At 36.3% G+C, this 26371-nt stretch overlaps 1 protein-coding gene across 1 annotated transcript in view; it reads left to right on the forward strand.

Moving 5' to 3' along the window:
• Tnks (tankyrase) overlaps positions 1 to 25807 on the forward strand; it is a 443661-nt gene extending 417854 nt beyond the window's left edge. The window contains exon 28 of the mRNA XM_090403559.1: positions 23568 to 25807. Within this exon, the coding sequence (XP_090259685.1) occupies positions 23568 to 23642 (75 nt within the window). The 3' untranslated portion in view covers positions 23643 to 25807. The remainder of the gene's footprint in view (positions 1 to 23567) is intronic.
• The last annotated feature ends 564 nt before the right edge of the window (positions 25808 to 26371 follow it).

Here is a 26371-nt window from a genome sequence, read left to right on the forward strand (position 1 = left end):
TTGATGTGAATTTTGTAGCATGGGTTGCATAAGCCACACTACAGCACACCAAACCAAAATGGGCATGCAACACTACTGATATCTATCTATATAAGAACAAAACTCTCATCTTAGCATAACAGTTTAACCTGAATATGCTAATATTCACTATTAGTAATATGTTCAGTAATGGACAACCATTGGTCTAATTATGGCAGTGCTGACAATAAGAATTTTACTAATTGTTGAATGATTGTTATTAAGAAAAAACATCATCATTCAGGTGCTTCTGTGTACCCGAAGATTACAGGATACTACTGTATTATAATGCTAGTTGATTAAGTTTACATATTACTAAGTTCTCATCAACTTAATTATACTTCAGAAGAAATTGTATTCATTTTTTTAATCCTATGTGCAAGCATAAGCATGAAGTAACTTCACATTAGTTGCTCTAAAATACCATAATGCAAAAACATTATGGAGAGGGTTATTACCAAGACCAGTTGCAACCTTTACTGAGATCTCATCAGTGGGAACCAAACCAAAGAAGGTACCAAGGTAAATCAATGCAGAAGTCATACCTTTTTCAAGTGAAGTGGAGAAGATGTATCACCTTATTATTATAAATACTCAGATTAAGAGATAGTCATGCAAAGTTTTTCTGTTGCAACCCAACTTGGGTTACAACAGTAGTATTCTGTAACCTTCAGGATTACATACAAGCACCTGAATGATGATGTTTTTTCTTAATAACAGAATCATTCAACAATTAGTAAAATTCTTATTGTCAGCACTGGCATAATTAGACCAATGGTTGTCCATTGCTGAACTATCACTAATAGTGAATATTTAACATATTCAGGTTAAACTGTTATGCATCATGAGATTCCTGACATGTACCCTCAAGGGGTGTACAGGATATGATAGTACTACATGAAAAATTTACATTATTACTAACTTCCTATCTACAATTTTCCTCCAAATCAATCTGTTACCTGTCAAGACTCCAACATTGTCAGAGCTTGTATTTCTATCTTCTAAGGCACTTTTTACCATATCCATTCACCTATATCTTGGTCTTCCTCTGGGCTGCTTTCCTGCCAACCTGGCAGAGAACACTCTTGTTCTCTGCCAGGTTGCTAATTTTGTTTTGCTAATCTTTCCTCGCCCATTCTGTTTAAGTAACCTTACCACCTGAGATTAGCTCTGCTAACACATTCCCGGATGCTAACAATGTCAAGATCTTTCTTAATTTACTTGTTTTTAATATGATGTTGCCATTTGTTCACACTCCTAATCTTTCTCTGGACTCTCATATCTGTGGTCTCCAGTCTTTGGTGAAGTGTTTTACTTCTAACCCAGTTCTCAGATCCATAAGTTAAAATTGGTTTTAACACTGTCTTGTATACAGCTAATTTAGTGTTTTGACTAATTTCTCTCTTATTCCATATAAATTTATTCAGTTGACTTCCTACCACACCAGCTTTGTTGATTCTGTTGTCTATTTCCATATTTAATTTACCATCTTCTCTAAAAATCGTGCCTAAGTAGCTGAAATGTTTTACTTGTTCTATAGGTTCTCCATTCACAATGCAGTTGATATTTTCAATGTTTCTGCCTATTTTGATCATCTTTGTCTTGTTATTGCTGAACTTCATACCATATCTATTGCAACAGTTATTCAATTTTTGAATAACTTTTGCAATAGTTATGAAAAAATGAGCAGTCTTCTTAAAGACTCCTGTACATACTAGATTATACCGGGTGGTCCATTAGTCACAAAGGATTAAACATTTAATAACTTTTTTATTTATTTTATTTTATTTTGTTATAATGAAATTATTATTATTATTATTACGTGACACCTCTAGGGAGTCCAAGAACTCATTTTGGGAGGGCACACAACTCTACTTTGCTAAATACGTCTCATCCTCTCCACTACTACTTAATTCTTCAACTATGACACAACTATCATCAAAGTGAACGCCATCTATCGCCCATCATCGAGAACAGTATTTTTTGTCTGTAAATTACGTATGTTCTGAAGGCTGATTTGTCTGTATGCGGGATGAAAAACCCGAGTTTCTGGGAGAAAAAACCCTGCTACCACTGTATGAGATCAGCTAACTCACCTTCAACTGAAAAAGCCCATATAAGGATTCTCTCTCATCACGATGAGAATTGAACCCAGGTCTTTTCCAATCGAAGGGCGTGATGTTCTGCTATTCTTCCAATTGCATAACCTGCAGATTTTTTTTAATTGTGAAAAATTACTTATTTGGAATAACTTCATGACTAATCAACCATCCAGTAGATCAGAAACCTACCAACTCTCAAAAGAAAAAAAAAGTGTATAGATTATTATAAAAAAAGTTACATCTTGTGACATAAAGAAATTACCCAAAAAACTAAAACCCTACCATGTCAAAACTACCTTGGATATATGGGGTCCCAAAAAATTCAAAAACCCAATACTCTTCATTCAATATAATAAATTTAGTTTAATCCTTTATCCAAGTGTGAGCAAACAAAGTTTGCGTCTGAAAGTATCTTCAGGACTGGGTTAAGGTGGTACAACACCAGGGCAACTTGTTGCAAAGGTGGAGCAAGCTACCAACACTCCTATCTCAGTATCTCCAATAATGCAAAACACATCTCCTTGCGGATATGTCTAATGTTATGCATTAAGGGAAGGGCCACTACCCAGACTAGTTTCGCTCTTTATTGAGGTCGAATGGGAGTTCATGCCTTTCATCACTGGCCTCTTTAGATTTAATAAAAGTTGTGCTGAGAGTCAGCCTGATAGTGAGAGAGGAGGAGAAAGATAGAGTGGATAGTAGTAGATAGTTAAAAGAGGCCTCAGTCGATCTACTTGGCCTGACTTAAATGCCCGCACCAAGCAGATCTCCGACATTATCTCCCTCCATCCGTTCTTTTCAGCTTTCCTCGGTCAGTCACCTCTTCAGATGACTGCCCGAGGAAAGCAGGGAAAAACAAATGAAAGAAGCAACACATGAAAAAGGAAACTGGTAAATAACATTAAAACGTACATATAACAATTTGTAAGACAGAACCAAAGAAATAAGAAACTAGGTGAATTTCGGAATTTCAAACTGAATAATCAGAAGAGCGGGGGAAGAGCCTGGCCTGGGTGATGCAGCCCAGGTTCTCAGGGTACCCCCTCCTGTGTGGAAAAGACCTTTTCAAAACAAAAATTCTAATTTGAAAGAGAACAAAAAAAAATGACCTTTTTTTTTTTTTTTTTTTTTTTTTTCCCCCTTCGGCAGCTGTATGCAACAAGTCGACTGATTTGTCAGCGTGTTAGGCAGGGCTTGAATCCTCCTGCTTTCTATTGTTGTGGGTACTAAGGATGTGATCATATAACTTATCTCCGTGGGAGTAGTTTAGCATTCCTAGGCCTCTATACAATGCTGCTCCCACGTCATCCTTTGCATCAATAAATTCTTCGATTTGTTCTGGAGTGATTTCGTCTATGTCTTCGACAAACATATCATTCCACTCTGCGCTTACCACTTTAGGCCCATTTTTCCCTGTGAGGATAAGTAGGATATCCCCGAATGTTTCTATTCCATTTTGTAAAACCTTCGCATCCTCGGGGAAGTCTTTTAGCAGATGCAGTATCGGTGCATTGGCTTTTGCATAAGGGTACTTTGTGGCTTCTGCTGTTACTTTTCCAGTTTCAACTACGCCCGGACTCCCTGGTTTTGGTTTTTTTACATTCCCTTCTTCAGGGCTGCCTGGCCTTTTTTGTGTGGTTTCTTCACTGTGAGTTTCCATTTCTACTGTTTCTTCAACTACCGTGCTAGAACCTTCTTGCTGGTGGTTCTGTTTATTTTCTATGGTGACGGTTTGGTCGTTGGCTGGTTCCTCCTGCTTTGAGTCTTTCCTGGCTGCTTCTACAGTTTTGGCTGTAGGTTTCTCTGTTGCTTCAATTTGCGATGTGGCAGTATTATTCTTTGTTGCTGCCCTTTCATGTGCAGTCTTCAGGGTTGGGAAGTCGTTCTGCTCCATGCCACTGATGTTGTTTTCTGGTGTTGGAGTGTTGGGCGTGATAGTGCCTCCCACTCTTTCGGCATGGTTTCTGCTTGGACAGGTGTCCACTTTGTGGTCCTTGTTGCCACATTTTAAGCAGGCCGACTGGCATTTCTCCAATGTATGGCCCGTTGTAAGGCAGTTGCGACATTTCATTTTCGGGCACTGAGCCCCGAGATGCGTGAGGGCACCGCACTTAAAGCATTGTCGCTTTACGCCAGGGTAGCTAACTATTACCCTGGCCGATCCTATTTTGACGAAATTCGGAATTTCTGCCTTCATCATGACAGAAAAAGTGACTTCTCCTGACTTCCATTGAGGGAAGTCAGCGTCCGTGCCAATTTTTATATCTCGCACGGCTCCCCATTTCGAGAAGACTTTAGTGATGATGTCAGTGTCTTCTTCGAGATATTCAATTGGGAAACAATCTATTCTTACACTTTTGGAAAGACTTCCTACCACAAAAGGATGAAAAACTTTTCCCTGGCACTCGACTCCTTTCAGTAATTTTTCTCTAGTTGCAACGTTAGTGCATACAACTAGAAACCTTCCCCCCCCCCCCCCCGTAAGGGGTAAAACCAGAAATGTTGTCTGCCCCGACATAGTTAATTATAGTCTTTGCAAACGTCCTCTTCTCAATATTAGCATCAATTTCGAACCCGAGGGTTCTTACCCTCGGTAAAACCGAAGACATTATTACCTAAAGAAAGAAAGGCAGAAGACTTTCCAAGGATAGTCTATTCCTATAAAGTAGCGGAATGCCGTGTATAGGCCTAAAAAACCCACAAAAAGAACAAGGAATCTTACCAAGGCAGGATCCTGTTGGTAGCAGGACTTCAATCGGAGCTCTCTTTTCGGTTCTCGTAAACTGTTGCTGGAATCCGCTGGAACAGGTTTGAAGAAGGACTGGAACATGGAGCTTTCTCTCAAGGCCGCTGGAAACAGGTCTCTTCAGTGGGAGCCAGGCCCAAGTGGAGATATCAGGCAGAAGCATTAGCAGGTCATCTCTACCTATAGGAATTTCCAATTGGTGTGCCACCCTTTTTTAATAATTTACTCTGGATTTAGAGAAAGATGTTGAAAGTTTATTTTTCATTTGGTTAGAGTATAATAAATTTAGTTTAATCCTTTATCCAAGTGTGAGCAAACAAAGTTTGCACCTGAAAGTATCTTCAGGACTGGGTTAAGGTGGTACAACACCAGGACAACTCGTTGCAAAGGTGGAGCAAGCTACCAACACTCCTATCTCAGTATCTCCTATAATGCAAAACACATCTCCTTGCGGATATGTCTAATGTTATGCATTAAGGGAAGAGCCACTACCCAGACTAGTTTCGACCTTTATTGAGGTCTCTTCAGTGGGAGCCAGGCCCAAGTGGAGATATCAGGAATAAACTTTCAACATCTTTCTCTAAATCCAGAGTAAATTATTAAAAAAGGGTGGCACACCAATTGGCAATTCCTATAGGTAGAGATGACCTGCTAATGCTTCTGCCTGATGCCTGATATCTCCACTTGGGCCTGGCTCCCACTGAAGAGACCTCAATAAAGGTCGAAACTAGTCTGGGTAGTGGCCCTTCCCTTAATGCATAACATTAGACATATCCGCAAGGAGATGTGTTTTGCATTATAGGAGATACTGAGATAGGAGCGTTGGTAGCTTGCTCCACCTTTGCAACGAGTTGCCCTGGTGTTGTACCTCCTTAACCCAGTCCTGAAGATACTTTCAGGCGCAAACTTTGTTTGCTCACACTTGGATAAAGGATTAAACTAAATTTATTATACTCTAACCAAGTGAAAAATAAACTTTCTTCATTCAATAGTTGAATGAAGAGTATCGAATGATGACCTAGTGTAATAATCTTGTTTCATCTTCAGTTATTTCTTAAATGTCGTAAAATTTCAACTGCCACCGTCTGTAACATTGTACTATATCTTATTTGCTCACACTCTGTAGTCCAACAAATTTAATTTTTTTTCGACTGCGCAGTTAAATTACGCATGGAGTGTGAGCTTGTAAGATTCTAAGACGAAGTCAAAGCAGATACTGTTTTTATTTTTCCACTAACTTTAATCTTTACTTTAAATCAGTCGTGGCTTAAACTTAATCACTTAATCCAAGATAGATACTCAACTTTTCATTACGCAATCACATGCGGGTTCAAATTTTTGGGCATAGTGCATTGAAAAAATCAGTGCATTGTTTTGTTCACAAACCATTTAATTAAATCAAGAATTCTTATTATACAGCCCAATCCACATTAGCTTATTTACACAGTTGAATCACAATTCGTAGTTACTTAAAATTGTTTCTAAATTAGGTTTAGTTCTCCCACATTTCTGCTCTTAAAACCTAAATACAATTTAATACATCCTATTAGTCACTCTTATAAAAACTGCATGTAAAGCACACCTTGAGGGAGCTTAACTCAACATTAATTTACTCTACTTCATACAGTATTCTTCTTACTCTTATAACATTACACATAAAGTGTCTGGATAGATTAGAGCAATTAGAAATGGGAGCAAATGTTGGGACTGTAGAAGAACTTTGGCAGGAGTTATGAAAATGAAAAAGCGAAATGAAACTTCTGGAAGAGGTTATTAAACAACTAAAGGATCGCTGATGATAACGAGAAGGAGAAAGTTAATATTATAAAGAAGAGTCAAAGAATAATCGTATATCAATGTGTGGGGACTCGATCATTAGAGGTGTCGTTATTAATAAAGTGCACAAAGAATGCCTTCCTGGTGGAACAATGAAACAAATAACTGATGCGTTGCAGAAAAGGAAATACTGGGCATCAAAATTAGCTGTAGTTGTGGGCACAAATAACTTGGTTGGGGAGAAAAAGAATGTTGATAGAAACTTGAGGAAGTTGTTGCAGCAAGTAAAGAAGAATAGTGTTGTTGGGAAAGTCATAGGCATGTTGCTCAGATATGACAGTGAATTGAGAAGGAGAGCAGAGATAATGGATAGTAAGGTGGCTGAGTTGTGTGAGGCAAAGGAGGTTCAACTTGTAAATCTGCGAATGAATTTGAAGGGAAGTTGGAATGGTATAAAGCCAATGGATTACATTTGAATGGGTTTGGTGTTGGATATTTAGAAGGGCTATTATTTTCTGAGAAGGCACAGAGTCAAGAAGTTAATGTAGCAAATGATCAGAGTCTACCTGTGAAACAGGATAGCACAAATCAACAGATTGTATGGCAGGAGGAAGATGGATATGATATTGATGATGTGGTTGCAGGATGATGGAATGCATAAAGGTGAGGATGAGACAGTTAGGAATGGAAATCAGAGTCAGGATCAGATTAATAGGAGTGGTCAAACCAAAGAGAGGGGTATAGTATAGCAGCTAGAATAGAGAATGTTGGTGTTGGTAGAATGGCCTCAAATACACAAGAATTGTTATGTTTATACACAAGAGAGCTGAGTTTGTTGCATTGTTTGAGATGGTATGCCCAAAAATAATTGGAATAAGTGAAACTTGGTTGTCTGAGGAGGATGTGATGTCAGGAATAGAATTCGAAGGATATATAATTTTCCGGAAGGATAGAGATGTGAAAAAAGGAGGTGGAGTGCTGTTAATGATTGCAGGGGAATTGTGTCTGCAAAATGAGGAAGTTGATACTGCATGCACAGATTTTGAATCTGTGTGGTGCAAAGTTGAAATAATCAGGTTAGTATATCTGATAGGATGATGTTATAGGCCAGGGAATGCAGAGAATAGTGATAGTGAAATGTTTAGGCAAATTAGTTGGGCATGTAAAAAGAAAGTGATCCTGATGGGAGACTTTAATTACAAGAATATAGAGTGGAAGGAGGAGATAGTGAATGGGAACAAGGAGAGCAAGTTTGTGGAATTTCTGAGAGAGAAATATCTTAAGCAGCACTAGAGGCTTTAATGTTTTAGATTTGATGATACTGCTGGTTGGTGAGTGATCATGAGGTACTTGATTGGGAAGTGATAAAACAAGAAAAGGTCACTGTCAAAAATGGATGAATGTGGAAATATAAAGCAGGTGATTATAGGAAGCTCTGTAGCCAGTTAGCATCAGTAATTGGGTAGATGAGCTGAGCAGAAAAGATGTTGACAATGTATGGAAAGTCACAAGGCAGTCTCTGACAAAAGCAATGTATGACTGCATGCCAAGGGTTAAGTGAGTAAATAAAATAGGAGTAAAATGGATGAACAGTGAAATCAAGCAAGCTGTGCCGAAAAAGAAAATGTTGTGGAGGAGATACAAGGTGGTGATCGGATCTGTGAAGAGTATAAAGTGCAGACTAGAAAGGTGATGAGCATGGTAAAGAAAGAAAAAGTGCAATATGAGAGGAGATTGGCTGGTCAGGCCAAGGTTAACTCAAGGGAATTTTTTCACTATATGGCAAGCAAGAGGAAGAATAATTATGGCAGATTAACATTTGGATAGTCATGGCACAGACTAACAGCTGCAAAGGATATAGTGGAATTATTGAACAAGCACTTTATACGAGGATGGTCTAAAAAGTTCTCAGCCTTGACTGCAGATGGCAAGACTATCAGCAAGATTTTTTTTCTTCTAAGTTGGTACATTTGTCATAAGCATCCATGTGAAATTGCAAAGCATTCTATCAAGTAGTTTGTTTTATATGGCTGTCTGAAGCAAAAGTGTTGTCTGTATCCCTTGAAATGGATAAAATTGAGTATCGTGCGGTTATAAAATTCTTAGTAAAAGAAGGTTTAACGCCAAAAGAAATTCATTCGAAGTTCATAAGTTTATGGGCATTCTTCTCCTTTGTTTTGACAATTAAGAAATGGGCTGCCAAATTTAAACACGGCCATACCAGCTTTGAAGATGATCCACGTTGAAGGACGTCCAAAAAGTGTAACAACACCAGAAATCATTGATCATGTGCATGATATGGTATTGGATGACTGGCGGGTCAAAGTGCATGAAACTGTTGAGATTATAGGTATTTCAAAAGAACATGTAGGATATTCAAAATTATTGAATGAAGAATTGCAAATGAAAAAGCTTTGCGTAAGATGAGTGCCACGCTTGCTCACAGCAGATAAAAAAACGCACTCTCATGAAAATCTCTGAACAGTGCTTGGAGCATTTTAACAAGAATAAAACTGATTTTGTGCGTCGATTATTTTACTATGGATGACACTTGGATTCACCATTATACACCAGGATTCCAAACAGCAGTCAAAACAGTAGACAGAAGCCAGTTGTTCAGCGCCAAAGAAGACAAAGTCGGTTCCATCAGCAAGAAAGGTCATGGCATCATTGTTTTGGGATGCTAAAGGCATTTTGTTTATTAATTATCTTGAAAAGGGTAAAACAATAACGGGGGAATATTATTCCGATCTTTTAACCAGACTAAACAAAAAAATTTGTGAGAAAAGACCTGGTTTGCAGAAAAAAAAATCATCTTTCATCAGTACAATGCACTTGCCCACAAAGGTGTTTTGGTAATGGGAAAATTAAGGGATCTGCACTATGAATTGTTGAAATATCCACCCTATTCCCCAGATTTTGGCTGCCTTTGACTTCTGTCTCTTCCCAAAACTAAAACTCTTCCTCGCTGGTCAGCGTTTTTCTTTGAATCAAGAGGTGATTGTACTTGTAGAGGGGTATTTTGCAGATCTTGCTGAGAACCACTGCAGGGATGGACTAATGGCGCTGGAGCATTGCTGGAATAAATGTATTAGTCTTAAGGGAGATTATGTTAAAAAATAAAAATTATTTTGAAATTATAAATTGGTTTTTTCATTGTTAGGCTGAGAACTTTTCAGACTACCCTTGTATTAGCGTATATCATACTGGTGTAAATGATCCGGTGCAATGTATAGAAGAGAGGCAAGTATTAGGAGAATTGGAAGTGAAAGAAACAGTGGTATATCAGATGTTGGTTGGGTTAGATGTGAATAAGACTGTGGAATGATGACCTGGTTATTTAATGAAAGTCTTGCAGTTGGTAGAGTTCCTAAGGAGTGGAAAGAAGGCAAAATACTACCACTCCACAAGCATGGTTCTAAGACAGAGGTCTCCAACTAAAGGCTAGTCTGTATAACTACGGTTGTGGTCAAGGTGTTGGAGAGATTGGTAAGGAATAGAATACAGAATTGGGTTGATGGACATAGCATTCTTTATGATGGTCAGCATGGGTTTGTAAACAGTAGGTCCTGATTTAGTAATTTACTTGCATGTTATGATAAGGTGACAAGCTTGTTAGATAGGGGAGAATCATATACAGTGATATTCTTAGACTTTGCAAAAGCATTTGATAGATTACCACATGATAAGTTGGTGTACAAGCTGCAGAGAATGGGAATAAATAGTATATTGGTTAGATGGATCAGAGATTTGGTCTCTGAACGATACCAGCAAGTTGTGTATGATGGAGCAGTGTCTCAAAAAGGAGGTAACCAGTGGAATGCCCCAGAGTTCTGTTCTTGGGCCACTGCTATTTAACTTGTTTGTAATCGATATATCATGTGGACTGACCGGGGATCTTCATTTATTTGATGATGACGCAAAGTTGGGAAGAATTATAAGTAGCACTGCTGATGTTAAATTCCTTCAAGAAGATTTGAATAGACTTTTTACTTGGACAAAAGAGTGGGTTGTAGTTTTAATATCATTAAGTGCAAGGTGTTGCATTTTGGAATGCAGAAATATAAGGCCGTGTACTATATTGATGGTGCCGTACTGCAGGAAGTGGATGAGATTAGAGATTTGGGAGTGATGGTTGACTGTAGACTAAAGTTTAGAGACCTAGTATTTGCAAAGGCTGTGCATCGTAGTGCTGCTATGATAAGAAGTACTCTAACATGTAAAGATAAGGAAGTGGTTGTGCCACTGTATAAGGCACTGGTTAGACCACACTTGGACTATTTTGCTCATATCTGGTCACCTGGTTTTCAATGTGATGAAGACATTGGAGAAGGTCCAGAGACGAGTGACTAAGACAATATCAGTAATTTGGAATGCTGGCTATGGAGAGAGGTCAAAGAAGTGTGGATTGCAGATTTTGGTGGATAGGAAGAAGAGAGGTGATATTATAGAGACATTTAAGTTAGTGAGAGGATTTTATCGGGTTAATCCAGAGGGGATTATAAAACAAGTAGGAGAGGTGAGAGCAGAAAACCAGAGATTATTGCTGGAAGTTATGTAAAAGTGGTGAAATGGGGGTGTGAGGAGTAGATTTTTTTACATGGAGAATTGTCATTGAATGGAATGTATTGTTAATGCAAGGAGTGTTAAAGATTTTAAGATTCTATATGATAAATATGTTGTAAGTTGAATGAACCTCCCATGATGAGTCTGTCGACTCCATGGAGGATGTAATAATAATAATTTTTATCATAATTATTTACATCGTCACAGTTGGCTGCAAACAGAGACACTTGATGTGAATTGTTTGGAATTATTACATCTCTAGGTACTTACAACGTGTTGCATTCTTTACAAGACTCTCATTCAGCACAGTCCATTACACGAATCTTTTGTCCTCTTCCTTTCTGCTGATTCGCTCTTGATCTCCTGCCAAACTTATTCTTTGTCTGAGTCGTTGATAATTCTTGTTTTTAGAGAAACTTGTGTCATTGTTCTATACAATATATACACAAAAACAGAATACAAAAGTATTATTTATTAAATATCAATCAGTCAACAACAACCGTGGGTTCAATGTCCTTAGGTGTCTGATGCCATCTTGATATGATTTTTCCATTGCATTCTATTTTGTGCAAGATAACGCAGTTTGTGTACAGTGTTTCTGCAAGATTTGACTATGCCATTGCCCCATTCTCTGTTTGGTCTTCCTCTTGTTCTTTCCTTCAATCATCCCAAACAGCAGCATTTTTAATTTCCTGTCATCATTCATTCTACATATATGGCCAAATAGATGTAGTTTCCTTTTGATTATTTTCTGAATCAGGTTTTCTTTTGATTGTGTATTCATTTATATATTTCCTCATCATTCGCTTTCTGGATCCAGCTTATTCTCAAGATCTTTCTGTAGCACTTCCTCTGTAATGTTAATATCCTTTTTTCAGATCAGGAGTACCCATGCCCCACATCCATAGAGCATGCTGTTAAGCTTTCCCATTTTTTGTTCATGACTTTTAAGAATAGCTGTTGTTCTGGCTATTCTAATTTTTACCTCTTTTTTTGGGTCCAAGTCACGTGATGGCATCCAAGATATGTGAAGTGTTCCACATTTTCCAGTTGAAATTCTTCTATGGTAACTTCGTTCAGTAACTCCTCTTGTCTGAATATCATTGTTTTAGTTTTTTTTCAAAATTGACATTTAGCCCATATCTTTTTCCTTCTGCATATAGTATTTGCAGTGTCCGTTCCAGCCTTGCGGTGTCTTCTTCAATCAGGATGATGTCGACTGCAAAGCAGGGGGTAGTTTATTCTCATGCCATTTATTGAAATGCCTCCACCTTCTTCTCTAATCTTGTTCTTCCCAGGTGTGTGATGAAGATGATTGGTGATATTGGGTCCCCTTGCCTTGTGCCTTGACCAATATCCAGTCACACCTGCTCTCCTGAATGTTGCTTGTGCTTGGCTGTCTATATCTTTCAATAGGCAGATCGATTTATTGTCCACACCATAGGATTCCAAGACTGCCCATGTTATATTTTGTTCAATATTATCAAAGGCTTTTTGGAGGTCCACAAAACAGCAGTATATCTTTTTTTTGTTCTTTCTTCGGGCTTTCTCTGCTGTTAGTCTTAATGTGAGTATTTATTGCACTGTACTTTGATCTTTTCGAAATCTGGCTTGTTCATGAAGAAGATGTGCCTCCATGTGACCCTTCAGGCATTCTGTAAGTATTTTCATCAGCAATTTGCCAAGATGACTCATTAGTGCAATAGTTCTTTAATTGGTGCATTCTAAAGCACTGCCTTTCTTATGGAGTGCAACCATAAGAAAGATTTTTTCCACTTTTCAGGGGCATACCCTGATCTCCACATATCATTACGTAGCTTATGCATTTCTTTTACAACCAATTCTTCCCCCTATTTTAGCATCTTGCCTATTATGTTGTCATTTCCAGGACTCTCATTGTTCTTGAGATGCCTTGCTCACCTCCTCTTCCAAAATGTCATTTTCAAAGATCTCTGCTGATGGAGAGATTGCTTTTAGTTATTGGATTACTTCTGTTGCAGTATTATTTAGTTAATTTTTATATAGTTCGCTGCCATATCTTGTCTGTCTGTGTATGATTTTGGTCTTGTCCAACAATACTTTATCAGCTTCATCTTTGACTATTACCGATCTTGTATGCCACTTCCTATTGACATTTCTTATTAAGTTTATAGACCTCTCTAATTTTGTGTTCTCCATAGTACTGTTCAATGTTTTTGCGAGTATTTGTTGCTGCTTTCTGTACTTCATTCCATTTTTGATGGTAGCCTCTGAAATATCTTTTAAGTTTCAGTTCTCTTTTTTCTTGTACCAATTTCAGGGTTTCTTGAGTTATCCATTTCTTGTCGATCTTCTCTGTTTCAGGAATACTTCCTGTACCGCTTTTTTTAGTACTGTAGTTAGTCGTTCTGCTCTTGTATTTATATTCTGTTTTTCACTTGTGATCTTAAGCTTAGTGTCCAGTATGTACTGATATGCTGTTCTTAACCTGTCTTCATTTAGTCTTGAGATGTATATAGCTTTTTGGAACTTTCATTTGTACTTCTGTTTCAATTTTAGTCCTATATTCGCAATCACTAAGCTGTGGTCTGAATCAGTATCAGCTCCTTGGAATAATCTGCACTGTTGAGCTTATGTTCTCCATTTCTGGTCTATTAATATCAGGTCGATCATATTCCTATGCCTGTCATCAAAGGAACACCATGTCCATTATTTATTAAATATACTGCCATATATTTCAGTCTGAAATTAACAGACCATCATCAGTGGCTTAAAAAAGTTGTTGCAAGTTAGAATGCAAACAATTGATTATTCGAAATAGAATGAACCTCGTGATGGTAAACTGCCAATAGCACTATGCTTTAACTGAAGAAAAGGTTAATCATAGCAGTGTAAAAATAAATTGCACATATATATATAACTTATAATATCATACTCAACAGATCATTGGATAGATATCTAGTTGGTTTCTTAAGACCTTATGTCTTTATACCATTCTTGATTCAGTAGTAATTGAGAAGGGGGGGGGAATTTAATAATGTGTTATTCTAATCAAACTTTCCCTTATTTTTGATAAAGACAGGCAGTCATTACGATTAAAGTTAGGGCAGTTAAGCATGGCTTCAGCACTCCTTAAATAACCATTCAAATTTGTACTGACGTCTATGTAGAAGGCATGTTTCAGGCCAAAGAATGTTGTGGTCTGTCTCTATTCTGCATTGAACTAATCCAGATTTATTGGATTTTTTGTGGAAAATATATGATTGATGTTCTTATATTCTTTTTTCCTATTGGGCGTCCAGTTTGTCTGAAGGAGGAAAGATGGCATTCACATGGAACTTGGTATACACCTGGAAGAGACATAGGAGAGCGTTTATCTTTAGAAGTGGGGAAACATGTTGAAAGTTTATTAATAGGAATAAAAGTCGCTTCTAAATCATATTTCTTCAGAATTCTTGAAATTGGTTCTGAAATGCCGGAGATGTATGGGATTGGAACTCAACATAATGATTCCTTGTTTGTTTGGGTTAGGTTTGTAGGAGTCAACAGGTTTTTGGTAGTCCTTTCTGAGAAGCCATTTAATTTCATATACTGTTTAATATTTGAGAGTTCTTGTGAATGATGGGGAGCTGAACAATTAGTCTTAGCTCGTCGAATTAAACACTTTATGATTCTTGTCTTTTGATTAGAATGATGTGCAGATTGTTGAAGAATGTAATGTCCAATGAAGGTGGGTTTACTATAGACTGATGTTAAATTTCCTGATGGTGAGCAGATGAGAAGAATGTCTAGATAATAATTTGTTGTCTCTTTCAATTTCCATAGTGAATTTGTTACGATGATAAAGTATTTATAGTAGCTAACAGCTAAAAACATTGGTAAGGTATCTATATTGTGAGGTCACACCATAAAAATGTCTGTATTTATAACCCAAAATGAAGATTGAAGGTATATAGATGAAAAAGGATGTCTTCTAAATGCTCTAAATAAAAGTTGGCTAAAGCAGGGGAGAGTGTGGACTTCCCATGGATTCCTTCTACTTGGTTGTAGAATTTGTTTGACAGACGAAGTATCCAGAATGCATCAAGAATTCGAACAGTTTTACTATTATATCTTGTGGGAATATTTCAGAAAGTAGTTGTAAAGTCTCTTTGAGAGGTATTCTACATCAAAATAATAAATAGGGATTGTTTTTTTGTAGAGTTATGGTATCTGCGCTTAAACTTATAACTTTGTCTAGAAGGGAGTTTAAAAGTTGCCTGTTAGTGGGGTTATGATCCATTTCCTGGTAGGTTGAACAATCTCATAGTAAATGAGAAATTTTTCTTCAGCAGACTTCTCATGGCTGTGAACCCAGGGAATGAACTGAGCTTGAAGAACCTCAGGACGTAAGACACTTCTCTTTCAATGACCGATAGTGGACCTCATGTGACAGTGGACCCAGGTAAGAGAAGGCTAAGAAACCTAAGATGCTTCTTTCGATGACTGACAGTAAGAGAAGGTGAAACCCCACTGGGCCTTTAAAAGCTGGAGCTTTTAAAGGCCCATACTTCGCATGTGCACATCTCTCAAAACTTCCATATATGGTCATGGATCAACATCCAGGACATCACACTACTCGAAATTATGGACATGGATGTACATGGATACACAGTGCCTATGCGTCACAATGGATTAACAGTGTAACATTGTGTAAATTTTTAGGGAAAAAAACTTGTAAAAACAAACATGATAACATGATAAATTATTTATCATGTGAGATTTTACAGTAGCCTCACCTACAAAGTGTCAAACCATTAGCAAACTCACTCTTCCTCTCCTCCCACAGTTTCAACTTTTCTTTTATTAAAGATTCTGACATTATGGTCAGCTTTCATATTACTTCATTATTTACTAATATACCAGTGACAGAGACTCTTGTCTCTATTATGTTGGAGGTTTTCCTACTTGGTTACACTATAAATTAAAGATGCCAAGAAATTATATTCTTGGTTTAATCCTTTATCCAAGTGTAAGCAAACAAAGTTTGCACCTGAAGTAATTTCAGGACTTGAATAACTTGTATATAGAAGCTAATGACTTCATATCACTTACCTTAGTATCCCATAATGCAAAGCACATATCCTTATGGACATGTATGACTTTTATATAGCCACTTTTAAAAATTGCTTGGCTTTCTAACATTTTTCTCTGTATTTATTCAGAGCACGTGCTGATTTATTTGCTAAGAAATTTCAATATACTTTCTTCATTTCCATGATTTAACTTCCTGAATCCACCATGGATTTCCCATCCTTGCAGATAACTTCACCACATGCCATCCTGCCTGAATTGAACTATGTTTTCTTCAGAGTTATCAGAGAGTCTCAACGGTTTGATTGTTCATAACTTATTTTAACAGCATTACAACATCAAAACACTAAATTATAAGAGGATATTTATCAACTAGCTTATATTTTGCTGGATTTCAAACCAACACCCTCAGAGCACAACATGTTACAGTTTATTTACATATGACAATAAGTAAGTGAAATAATTCAAATTGTAATGGACAAAAAATACAAAGCCCTAATTTTGCACCCTCTGATGTATAATAGAAATTATAACAGTTGCAGATAAGTTGATTATAAGATGAATGTCTCCCATATTTTTGGCAGATTAATGCAGCTATACTTGTTAAGGTTAGGAGAATGCTTCACATTAATTTCTGACTTTAAAAATATACTTATATACTCTGAGCTGTAATGACTTCTGTATTGCACATTGGTTTTCTTCCATCTAATCTTGTGTATAGGGATTTCCAAAGCATGGTCTGCCAATTCTCACTTGCCATAATAATGGTAGTGAATGTGTTTATGTTCTCTGAGGTGGATATTAACAGATCTTCCTGGATCTGATTTGCTCTGTTAAGGACAGAGTTTGTCCTTTGGAGAGTAGATCAGAGTTTATAATTTGACATGTGGTATGAAGGTTATATTTCCAGATGCACGGAATAGGAATAGTGTGCGCAAGTAGGGGAGGAATGTAGTATTTTTTTTAATTTGGTAGGAGCAATAGCCATCTCAAAAAAATAATAAGTAAGAAGAAGAAAAAAATAATAATAATAAATGAAACTAAACTAAAAGCAGTTGCCTGAACTCCAGCGACACCAACATACCATGCTCTGACTGCAATTTTATCAAGATCCATGTAGTTATAAATTTACTGTCACAGGCACTTACAGAAGAAGCTGCAAACACTTCAGGGTAATAACTTCACTATTTTACCAAAGCAAGTTCCAAAACTGGAAATTATGATGAACATAGCATATGGTCCACAGTCTGCTACATTCAGTAGTCAGTAATGTTCGCTTAAATATAGCAAGCATCTCAACCAAATCCAGACAACTTAAAAGCTATATAAGAATAAAAACACCATGATAACAGAAGCCAATAAGAGTAATGCTACTGTTATTATGAATCAAGATTATAACAAAAAAAAAAAGCAGGATCTTCTAGGTAACAATTCTACTCAACAAATCGTAGATTGAGATCATGACCACTATGTCTCAAAATAGAAAAGTTATATCTTGGCCCAAAGAAATCACTTCCCCTATATGCTAATTAACAGTCCCAATGACTGAAGTGAAAACTGGAAACGTGTCGTATAGTGGAGCATACACAGAGTAAAAATAATTCTATATATAGCTCTCAGAGAGATAACAAAATTTTTGGAATTCGAAAGTGGATATTTTTGAAGTCTCATATAGAAAGAAAAATGTTTAAAAGTTTTTGATTGTTATGTTATGACAACGATGACAGTTCAACTATTGGGGGGGGGTACGGTCTTCTAACAGTCTTTCATATAGAAAGGAGATAAAAGGCGAGAAGAGATTGAAGATGATTAACTGCTTCAGCATTTCTTTAAATAAAGAATGCTATAATGTTCATCATTATAGCATTCTTTATTTTTTTAAAGAAATTCTCTGGAAATAACTCTTCTCTAATGAATTCATTAGCAGCTACCTGTCATCAAATAACTTGACTGTGAATGAAATGTTTTAAAAAAATATATATATATATATTTTGAATGCATTTGGAATGAAGCTGAAAATTCACTCACCATTTTTTTTCTCTTGTGCCATAAGGTTTTTTTTCAGTTGAAACAAAAACACAAGAGGAAATAAGTGAAGAATATTTATTTAAATACCATATATTTCAGCCTGAAAATTACAGGCCGTCAGCAGTGGCAACGTTAGTTAGTTAATTAATGAAGAAACATTACCTACCTTTTTATCTAACATGTATAATCTACATCCACAAATTAATTTTATTATAAAAATAGACAAATTATCCTTCTTAGATATCTTGTTCCTTCGCTCATTATCAAGTGAACTAATTCCATTTATCAAAGGCCTACTTTCACTGGACACTACATCAAAGCAGCCTGTTTACCATCTCTCACAGAAGATTAGAATTATCAAAACTGTATTACAATGTGCTCACATATGTTCTATGGCACAACAGCTACAGCAAGAACTCTTAACTTAACATAAATACGAAACTCAACAGCTTCTTAGAGAAGACCACCCAATGTCTTTTTGATTCCTAGATCAAATAAGAAGAAAACGGTACATAGAAAACTATCATCATGGTTTTCATCTTCTAAAAATAAATATTTCTTTCTTGTTCTTCCTGGCATCTACCAAGTTCCTTATGATTGTCACTGTTCTTACTTCAGACAAACTTGACACTCAGTGGAAAAGAGAATACAAGCAGACCAGTCTTACAACAACAGTAAATCTGGCCTTGTACAACATGGAATAGATGCAGACCACAATATCCTATTGTGGTCTGCAATAGGATATTGTGAAATAAGCTTTCTCCATCTTTGTTGCTATAAACAAACTTTTATTTAACCACCTTACCTGCCATTATGGATCAAATACGCATTCAGATATGCTTCGTATCCATCATATATTTTAATGTGATATCAATGGTATTACAATTTTAATATGCACTTCGCATCCATGGTAACTTGGACGTATATATACATCCTGGTCAGTAGCGTGGTTGAAGAAAGCACTTAAGCCTTACTTGACCACCTGAACTTGAATTAGAATGACTGCCTCTTGCTATCTAAGATATGCTATTCTTATTCTGAACACATTATTAAAGAATTTTTTTTTAATTATTAACAATACACTTAAATAATAACTAATAATATGATGTTTCCTCAGTTATACTTGGCATTGTTTTATGTATGACATCATATGTCACTGTTATAAAGCAATAAATCCATTGTTCATGTTCTACCTTGTAATTAACTAATGTTGCCTTTGATGATGGCCTGTAATTTTCAGGCTAAAATGTATGGCCTTTAAATAAATGTTATTCACTTATTTCCTTGTGCTTTGGTGTGAATTGAAAAAAAAAATACCACAAGGTGTGACTATTAAATAACGAGACCAGTTGCAAAAAGTGTGGTTTGTTATTACAAATGTACAACTTAATTGTTATCCCCTTCAACGTACTCCCCTCCTCTATCTATATACTATTGAATACGAACTTTACATTGTTGGAAGCAGTGCTGCAAGTCATCAGGTGTTATCTGCTTCAGTAGTGCTGCCATTTTCTCCTTTACCTCATTCACTGACTGAAAATGGGTGCTCTTCAATACGGATTTCAACTTCGGAAAAGGGTAAAAGTCAACATACTCCCCTCCTCTATCTATACACCGTTGCAGTACTGCTTCCAACAATGGAAATTTCGTATGCAACGGTGTATAGATATAGGAGGAGAGTATGTTGAAGGGGATAACCATTAAGTCAATTGTAATAATAAACCACATTTTTGCAACCAGTCTCATTATTTAATAGCCACAGATTGTGTGTGTGTGTGTATACAGGGTGTCCCAAAATTCACGCAAGAAGTAATTTAGATAGAAAACACAGGTTTTTAATTAAAATTGTAATTTCTTATTGATTCATAAAGTATACAGTATAGGGTTATGCATGGAATAGCATATCGGGTAAATGGCCTCCACGGCTTTGCTGACACGTACGCACTCTTTTGTCAAAATTTTCTATGACCATTTTGCATAAATGTGGCTGAATTTCATTGATACAGCGCTCAATTTCCTCCTTCAAGGAGTGGGTGGTCGTGGGCTTGTTGGCATAAACCTTAGACTTCAAAAAACCCCAAAGAAAAAAGTCCAACGCCGTTAAGTCACATGATCTGGGCAGCCAATTCTGATCACCAAAACGGGAAATTACATGACCAGGAAATGACTTATGCAGTAATTGAATTGTTTCTCGGCCGTATGGCATGTGGCACCGTCTTGTTGAAACCACATGTCGTCCACATCCATATCTTGCAATTTAGGCACAAAAAACTGGATTATCATGTCGCGATAGCGAGCACCATTAACTGTTATTGCCTTACCAGCCGCATTTTCGAAGAAGAATGGACTGATGATGCATCCAGCCCAAAATCCGCACCAAACAGTGACACGTTGTGGATGCATTTGTTTCTCAAATCACTCGTGGATTTTCTGAACCCCAAATGTGACAATTTTGTAGATTAACGAAGCCATCAAGATGAAAATGAGCCTCATCGCTGAAGATTATTTTGTTCGAAAAATAAGCATCCACTTGTTGTTGTTCCATAATCCATTCAACGAACTCTCTTCGCTGTGTGTGGTCATTTTTAATAACCCTGAACTGTCACGCTGTCTTTTTTTTCTCGTTGGCAACACTTTACTGCACAAATGGCGCTAAATTTAAATCTTGTGTGAATTTTGGGACACCCTGTATATATATATATATATGTGATAATCGGCTTTTACTCGGTTGTTGTGATGCATTTTAAAAAATAGATTTAATGACTAAAAACCGAGATAACTTATAAAGATTTTAATAAGAATAATATGACTAGTTTCGGCTTATAACAGCCTTCCTCAGGTATTCTTAAAGGACAAGAATAGTAATAAACATTGAAGTATCAAAACAAACTGGAAATTACAGGTAAAAATTGCCACACATAATTGATACATAAAAAAACATATTTTTTTCAAGTTGTTCTAAAAGGCGTGCCATTGTTTATTGCAAGTGTGCATGCAGGCTCACGTGAACGCCAATATTGAATAACTGCAGCATGGCTATCTGGGATGTTATAACTCAAATTGTTGTTTAAGTGGACAGGGTTCAGCAGGATTTCCCTTGATTCTACAATTTTCCTCTCAAACTCATCATCACAGCAAAAGATATTTTCTGATCTATCCCAGCAAACGGAGTGGCTTTGTTGATCATCATTAGTATATATTTATAAGTTATCTCGGTTTTTAGTCATTAAATCTATTTTTTAAAATATATATATATATATACACACACACACTCATGAGCAGTTGAATTACAGATACCTGCCTAGTAGTAGGTTGCACCCCTTTCACCTTGATGATGGCGGTGATGCGGTGTGGCATGGACTCCACAAGGCACCAGAAGAGTTGGGGAGCCAAACTGATCCATGACCATGGCGTGTATATCTCTCTCGACAACATCCCAGATGTGTTCAATAGGATGGAGGTCAGGGAGCCTCGGTGGCCAGCCAAGCATCCTCATGTCCGTGGAGTGTTTATCCACCCACTCGGCCACAATTCAGTGGGTTGGTGCATTGTCTTGCTGTAGGTACAGGTCTCTTGCGGGGTGCTGTAGGCGCAGATATGGGTACACATGATCTGACAGCAGGTCCCTGTATCGTTCGCCGGTGAGGGATGATGGTAGATGTACCAGGGGACCCATTTCATCCCACGTAAACAGTCCCCATACGAGGATACCACCACCTGCCTTAACTGTGCCCTGCTGGCACGAGGGATCCATCGCTTTATGTGCTTGGTGACGCACTCGTACCCTGCCATCAGCGTGTACCAACGTGTACCTCGACTCATCAGTCCAGGTGACCTTTTTCCATGCGTCGAGGGTCCAGTGGTGGTGTTCCTGTGTCCATGTTAATTGTTGTGCCTTGTGGCATGCGGTAGCAGAGGTACCCTAGTCGGACGGTGGCTTCTGTACTGCATAGCGAGGAGATGGTTCTGGGTGGTGTATGGCTGCTCACATGTCATTGTTGTTCAGCATTGAATCGGGGAGTGATCTGCGGCACTGTGGCCTGTCTATATGCTGGTACCATCCGAGCTAGCCGACGGCATCCCCTGTCATCGACACTTTGTACGCCATGGGTAAAACCACAGCCTGGTGGCTGTGGTTTTACTCGATTCCATGTACTCACGGTACACTCTTGACACAGTGGCCCGTGAAAAGCCCAGTGCCTGCACGACTTCAGAGATGGAGTGCCCTATACGTCTGGCTCAGACTATCTGACTGAGATCTCGAGTCTTCCGCATTCTGTGCTCGACTATTACTCAGACGGTCAGTACTAGGTCTGACGACATCCCCATCACGCGCCACTATTCCATTCTCCAGGGCGACCACAGAACCATTTCGCCAACACGGCAGGTATCTCTAATTCAACTGCTCATGAGTGTATATATATTGTATTCTGCATGCATACATGGGAAGTAGGCAGAAATGCATGAAAGATTACAAGCATTCAAAAAAAGCCATTTTTAAAGTTGATTCATTTGAAACATTTGAGTGATATTCCATATCAAGGCAATGCTGATCACTTTCAATGTAAAGCATCTAGTCATCAGAATTTTCTTCCCTGTGGCCAGTCTATGCATCCATGTACAAAAATATTTTCCAATGTATTCAAGATGTTGTTAGGAGATATTGAAGATAGCTTCACAAAGAGTCTTATTTTAATCTGGTTTCTGCATCACAACTGGGCACCATGCCACATACATATGAGAGAATATTTAAAAATACCAAGTTTAGAAATACTTTTGTGGTAAATGAAAGTGGATCACAACAGTATTTGTGCAATTATGGACTACCAATTTTTATTTTTTATTTTCAAAATTTGTTATCCCCCCCCCTTTCTTTTTTAAACAAAATCTGAGATGTGGTCCAAAGTGGGGTATAGTCTGCTTACAACCTCAAACACAATTGCATCAAATGCACATACAGCATGCTACCAAAAAAAGTTCTAATTTAAACAGTACAACATATGCTCTTCTAAAGGATATTCAATATTACAGACCATCCTGTAATGAGCTATTGTTTTGATTTCCTTCAATTTGCTATAGTGAGAGTTTACTGATTACATTGATGAAGTATTATTCTGTTATACTTATCCAGTGCTTATTTTGGCAGTGTAGGATTTGTCTGTATAGATGAAAGCAGTGTTAAATATTATTCTTGTTATTATTCAGAATATAAGAAATAATTAATGCTATTCTTTGAAAATATAGATAGTATAGAGGTTTTTCTGTTCTTTTCATTTTAGGCATATCCGGAATACCTCATAAGTTATCAAATTCTCAAGCCTGATGTAGAATGTCCTGTAGGTGGAAATTCATGATGAATATTTTCCTCCACAGATGTGGATTCTAGGATATCTTCCTCATGTTGTTTACTACTGAACAGTGATACTCGTCTTATAATATAATTTAATATGACATTAGCAAACTGTTAGCAGTGAGATGTCATGAGAAAAACAAGACTGTATTTAGTGTCTGTGGCATGTGCATACATGAGTGTGAAGTACATCAGTGCTACTTTCAAGGACCATTATCTGGCCAAAGATTGATTATTTATTTTATTTTTTAGTGATTATTGGTTGTTTCTCCCTGTGATTTTCCAATACTTATTCCTTATGAACTTCAACAGTGAATCTAGCTCAAGATTACCTTCAGCGATTGTGTTCAGTGAAAGAAAATAAGACTAATAACTTCGTATGTGGTGAAGACATAAACAGAGAAACAAAAATACACTATTTATTTTGAACAGTATGTTGTATAACTACCGTGATTAGTGTTTATTTTGCTGTTTGGAAATCATACCGTATATGAAATAACTGCAAATAACCACATGTACAACATTTTTGTAAAATATATAATGTTTTAATGAATTCAGTTGAAACTCCAGAAATTGTACCTTCAGTGGTAGATTCAGAGAAGGACGGATCTGTCCCTCTTCAAGAAACAAAGAAAATAATGGGAATTTTCTTTCATTAAAATAACAGAAAAAAAGAAACCTACTATATCTTTTTTAAAATTTTATATATATAAGGTTTGTTTTTTAAATAAATGTTATTTTAAAAATAAACATTTAAAATAAATGTTATCAGATCAGTGATAAATTTATTACTATTTTATTACTATTTTATTGTAATAAAATAGTAATAAAACTAAGTCTGTTTCAGTTGCACCCTCTCAAGTCTGGATCTACTACTGCCTCAACTAGCTATGTCAGAGGACTAAGTGACCCATTTTTATATAGTAAAGCAAATGATAGAAACACAATAATTTTTAAGAAAATTTACATATTAATCATAGCATAATATGAACTATTCAAAAAAGTTTTGTTATTGTTTTTTAACTAGTTGACTACTCAAGCATTTAACACCAGGGGTGCCATGGACAACAGTAACAGCAATAGTAAACAGTCAAAAAAAAAAAAAAAAAGAATTCTACTGTTTTGTGAAACAACATAATTCAGTATATACCATAGATGAAAGAGGTTATATATATATATATATTAAAGCAATGATATAAAAATGCCCATGGCAAATTGGTGTTTCAGTTATTTTTTACTTGTAGTTTTTTTTAAAAAAATAGCAACACTGAGTTATAAGCTAATATTATTTTTTCCCCAACTTTTAACTAATATAATGACTTTATGGAAGAATTTATATTTAAAAAATGTAAACTCTTCAGATAATGCTTGAATTTTTAACTTATTGGAAATCATCATAGCATATGATAGCATCTTTGATACTATGAATTTCATTTCTGAGGGAAGGCATTTAATCATGTCTGTGTGTCCACACAAGTACATATGTATATATATATATATATAAATAAGTCATTTTCTTTTTCAAAATAATTATTTATGTACAGAAAGAAAACTAAGTAAAATGTCCACTGAAATTATTCTATTCTCTATTCAAAATATAGCCTGCTTATGGCATAGAACTAAATCATTTATTGTATTTTTACAGACACAATAATCGATGTAGTTTTAATTTTGTACATTTGCATTTCATATTGTTGTAAAGTATGCAATCTGATAGTGTACAGACTCAGAAGAAAATATATGGATAATTAAGATAAAGCAACAGTTTTTGTTATGAAATGAATTATTGTAATTAATGAATTGTTAATGTATGTTTGTATTTTTAATCCAAAATATTTTGCTGAAATAATGTATGTTTTGATCTACTCTACTGTGATATTTATATACAGTTTCCTTTCATTTCCTCTTCCTTTTTTACTGCTATTATATTTTTTCTATATGGTGCTGATCATTTAGTAGCTATGCTGATACTATTCTTTGAAATCATTGGAGATTTACAAAATGCAAAAACTGAAGAAAAAAATTTCTTTTGTTCCATTTGCTGGAGTGATAACTTATTATCATGCTACTCGAGAGACATGCATAGATTTCATAATTCGTTTCCTTCTACCTGCTAATACATTATTACACGCATTATACTTTTCTGAATAAAAGTTTTTTGTTTTGTTATTAGTTGATTATTTGAACTTAAATACATGTTAAAATATTTTTCGCACAAAAAAAATGTCACATAATACACTGCATGAAGAAATGAAATTATGCATATCAAGTATGCAAAATACTTTGGTCTTCACAAAGAAACTTCTCATCTTCCTTTGTTCATTCCTCCTGCCAATTCTTTGGAACAATATCCCCCATACTGTTTTATCTCACTGAGTACAACCTCTAAGAAACATATCAGTAATCTACTTCTTTCTACTTAATCACTTGCTCATTAATCCGTAGTGTTATAGGTCCTGTGATCTTTCATGTGTAGGGTCGTTATAAAATATATTATTGAAACATTAGATCACTGGTCAGTAGCATTTTCTTAATTGAAATTTTCTTGACTAAAATTTTCATCTCTAATTTTAAATATTAATTTTAAAAACTTGATGTTGATATCAGCATAGAAAATCAAAATGAAGATAATCTAGGACCCCCAATAATGCGAGAAGAATTTGATAAAGCACTGTCTGAAATGAGTAAGGGAAAAAGTCCAGGTGTAGACAATATTCCTATAGAACTGCTACA

This window comes from Typopeltis vanoorti, chromosome 14 (assembly GCF_054136105.1).
Source record: "Typopeltis vanoorti isolate ZY-2024b chromosome 14, IOZ_Tvanoo_1.0, whole genome shotgun sequence".
Lineage (NCBI taxonomy): Eukaryota > Metazoa > Arthropoda > Arachnida > Uropygi > Thelyphonidae > Typopeltis > Typopeltis vanoorti.